General features: G+C 70.3%; 1 protein-coding gene across 1 annotated transcript in view; it reads left to right on the top strand.

Moving 5' to 3' along the window:
- Window positions 1-3,226, top strand: part of CHLNCDRAFT_142503 (hypothetical protein) — a gene marked incomplete at both ends in the record, with an annotated part of 4,939 nt that overhangs the window by 529 nt on the left and 1,184 nt on the right. The window contains 4 exons of the mRNA XM_005852257.1: window positions 417-545; window positions 703-1,171; window positions 2,439-2,584; window positions 2,815-3,132. Of these exons, the coding sequence (XP_005852319.1) occupies window positions 417-545; window positions 703-1,171; window positions 2,439-2,584; window positions 2,815-3,132 (1,062 nt within the window). The remainder of the gene's footprint in view (window positions 1-416; window positions 546-702; window positions 1,172-2,438; window positions 2,585-2,814; window positions 3,133-3,226) is intronic.

Here is a 3,226-nt window from a genome sequence, read left to right as displayed (position 1 = left end):
TGGCAGAACCCACCGCCATTGCAGCATCAGGTGACAGGCTGCTGACCAGATGGCATCGCGGTGCCGGGCCTCACCTGTGAATGGTGGCGCAAGGGGAAAACCCACACAAGCCACTGGCAGTCACGTCCAAGTTCCTCGATCGACCCAAACAGCCGAAATCACAACTGCAAAAGCCGCGGGCCCCGCCTGGCGCCTGTGCAGCCTCTCCAACGACCGTTGAGCTCCCCCTCCCATACCCAAGAAGCTTGCGTGCTGCAGCGTGGGTGCGGGTGGGTGGGTGGGTTAGAAGTGCCAGCTGCCGCTGGCACTGCCGGCACCAGACGCCGCCGGCGCCTCGGGCGACCAGCACCAGCCGCAGCCAGTGGCGGCCGCGGTGCAGCTGGTGGTGCTGGGCCACGCTGTCGCGCGTGCTGCAGGCCTATCAGCTGGGCTGCACCCACGGCCTCCTGCCGCTGGTGGTGATGAATCCGCCAGGCGAGGAGCAGCACCTGGAGATGGATGTCGCCACGGCGGCCATGCTGGGGGCGGGCTCATCCATGCGGCTGGTGAGGGGGGCGGGGGCAGTGGTGGATGGGCTGGGTGGCTGGGCTGTGGTGCGCCTGGCTGGATGTTTGAAGGATGTTTGGTCCGGTGAGGTGCACAGGTGGCGGGGTTGGCCACTGTGCTGACCCACCTGTGCCGCCACCCGCCCACAACCTGCAGCGCCTCATTCTCTCCGGGGCCGCCCAACAGCTGCTGCTGAGCCCAACAGTCGTGCGAAACGAGAGCGCAGCCCGCATGTACCTCAAGGGCTCCAGCAAGCTGCAGCGGCAGGCAGCGTCTGCGACGAGCAGCACGAAGCCCGCCGCGGCCGTGCTGCGCCTGCCCTTGCCATTCGGCAGCGGCAGCGGCAGCGGCGCGGCGCGAAACGCCGGTGGGGCGAAGCCCGCGGCAGAGCTGCTGGTGGGCCTCGCTGCTGCGGCAGCGCAGGAAGCGGCGGCAGCCAGCGGGGGCCAGCTGGGCGCCCTGCAGCTGGTGGAGCGCGGCGGGGAGATCCTGCGGTGCTGGCAGGCTGTGGCGCGGGCCACGGACAAGGCTGGAGACCAGCGGCGCGGCTGGGCAGCGGCGATGATGACGGAGGAGGGGCAGGATGCGCTGGCGGCGCTGAAGCCGTGGCTGCCGCCGGCGGCGAGTCGCTGTCAGACCTGCAGCAGCTGCACCAGCTGGGCAGCACCCGTGGCCTGGTGCCGCTGGCGGTCAGAACAAAGCGCAGCTGGAAGATGGAGCTGGCAAGCACCACCATGCAGCTGTTCGGCGCCTGCCACGACACCGCTCTGGTGAGCTGGGGAGGCTGCAGGGGACCTCTCATCTGTCAGTCATGCATGCACGACGCCCAAATCCAGCAGGTTCGAAGCAGAAGCTCACACCGCACAAGCTGCCAGCCCCTTGCAGACCGCCGCCTTCCTGGACGGCGCCGAGGACCTGGCGTTTACCCACTCCCCACCCAGCAATGATGACAGAGGAGGGCCAGGATGCGCTGGTATCGCTGAAGGCGCGGACTCTGCCGCCATCCACGCCCTCCTCCGTGTGACACAACCCAGCAGCCTGCACCTGCCGAGTCCCGGCCACGCCCATCAGCGGGTGAGCGCAAGCGCAGCTCAACGGAGCTTAGGAGCGTGCACAGGCCGGCCAGGCCAGCTGCCGCAGGGCTCCTCCGCGCTGCTCAGGCGAGCAGGCAAGTCTGCAGTGCAGCGTGCGTGACTCTGCAGGCGGCAGCTAGTAGCAGTGAGACGAACGTCCAACCTGCTTGGTGCATGCCGCACGGCAAGGGAGAAGCGGGCTGCCCCCGCCGACCGCCGCCGCCTTACCGCCGCCCTCCACCATAGCGCCGCTGCAGGCAGCGCGGCAGACGGTGCTTCTCCAGGTCTCTGCCTGGCACCCCACTGCCCTGCTGCGCCCGTGGGGCCACTGAGCTGCCTGCAGCACCCGTAGCAGCGCACAGGAGGCACGCAGGACACGAGGCCTGGCGCAATCGAGCGGCGGCAGTCCCGCAGCCGGCCCACGCGTCCCTGGCGCCCCTCCTGCCCCTGTGTGACAGCCTGGCGTTGCTCTGATGGGCGGACACGGCGGGTAAGCTATATTGAAGCAGAAAGAATGCTCGCGAGCGGTGGCGGCCAGTATCCTTCCGCAAAACGAATGCCATCTGGCCCCTGCTGTCTTCCTCGCCTGCCTGGTCGCATTCCTCCATAACGCTGCCCGTGTTTTTTTGCTGCCCCATAAAACGCGCGCAGTCTGAACATATTGCCGCAGAAGAAATGGAACGGTAAGGCCCCAGGCAGCTCCCAGGAGCTCCCAGGAGCTCCCAGGCAACCCCTTCGCACGTCTGGCAGCCTGCAGTGCGCCGCCGCCGACGACGACGACGACCCACCTCGCCTTCCCCCTGCGCGCCCCCCTGGCAGTGTACAACCGAGACAACCGGCTCAAGGTGTCCCGGGATGAGGCAAAGTACGAGGAGGCGCAGTCGGAGGTCCGCGGGCGGGCCGAGGCGGCAGAGCGGGAGGCGCGGCACCAGCTGCTGCGCGACCGAGCGCGGCGCAAGTATGGGGTGCGCCTGCGCAGCCTGCCAGGGCGTGCCGCCGCATCGCAGCCTCTCTCCCCTATCGATCGGCACCGTACCCTTCCTGGCTGCTCCTTCCTTGGGGCAAAGGGGTCAGCAAGGCCTACTGCGCGTGCTGGCTGGGCGGCCCCCGCCCTGGCCTGCTGTGCTCTTGCTAGCGGTCAGCCCGCTCACCCCTGCGCCTGCCGTGCCTGCCCACCTCGCCCGCTGGCGTGCAGGACCGGCACGGGCAGGCCCTAGAGCCTCCCTCCCAGCAGCAGCTGGAGCAGCAGCCGCAGCCGCAGCAGCTGGAGTGGCAGCAGCCGGCGGCGGCAGATGCCTGGCAGGCCGACACGGCCGCCCTGCGCGGGCTGGCGGCCGGACGGGCCGACCACTTTGCTGCGCTGGAGCAGCAGGCGCAGCGGCAGCGCCAGAAGCCGCCGCGGGAGCGGCATCGGGAGGCGGAGCCCGCCGCGGGGGATGGCGCGGAGCGCCGGGCCGGCAAGAAGCGCCGGCGTTGGCAGGAGGAGCCGGCGGCGGCGGGCGGCGCGCCGCCCGTGGCAAGCGGCGCGCCGCCCTCCCTGGCCCAGCTGGCTGCCCAGCTGGACGGCCCCGGCTCGCGGTCGCGGCAGCAGGAGCAGCAGCTGGCGG

This window comes from Chlorella variabilis (genome assembly GCF_000147415.1).
Source record: "Chlorella variabilis unplaced genomic scaffold CHLNCscaffold_40, whole genome shotgun sequence".
Taxonomy (NCBI): domain Eukaryota; kingdom Viridiplantae; phylum Chlorophyta; class Trebouxiophyceae; order Chlorellales; family Chlorellaceae; genus Chlorella; species Chlorella variabilis.
The sequence above is the reverse complement of the archived record's forward strand: the minus strand, read 5'-3'. Positions and strand labels throughout refer to the sequence as shown.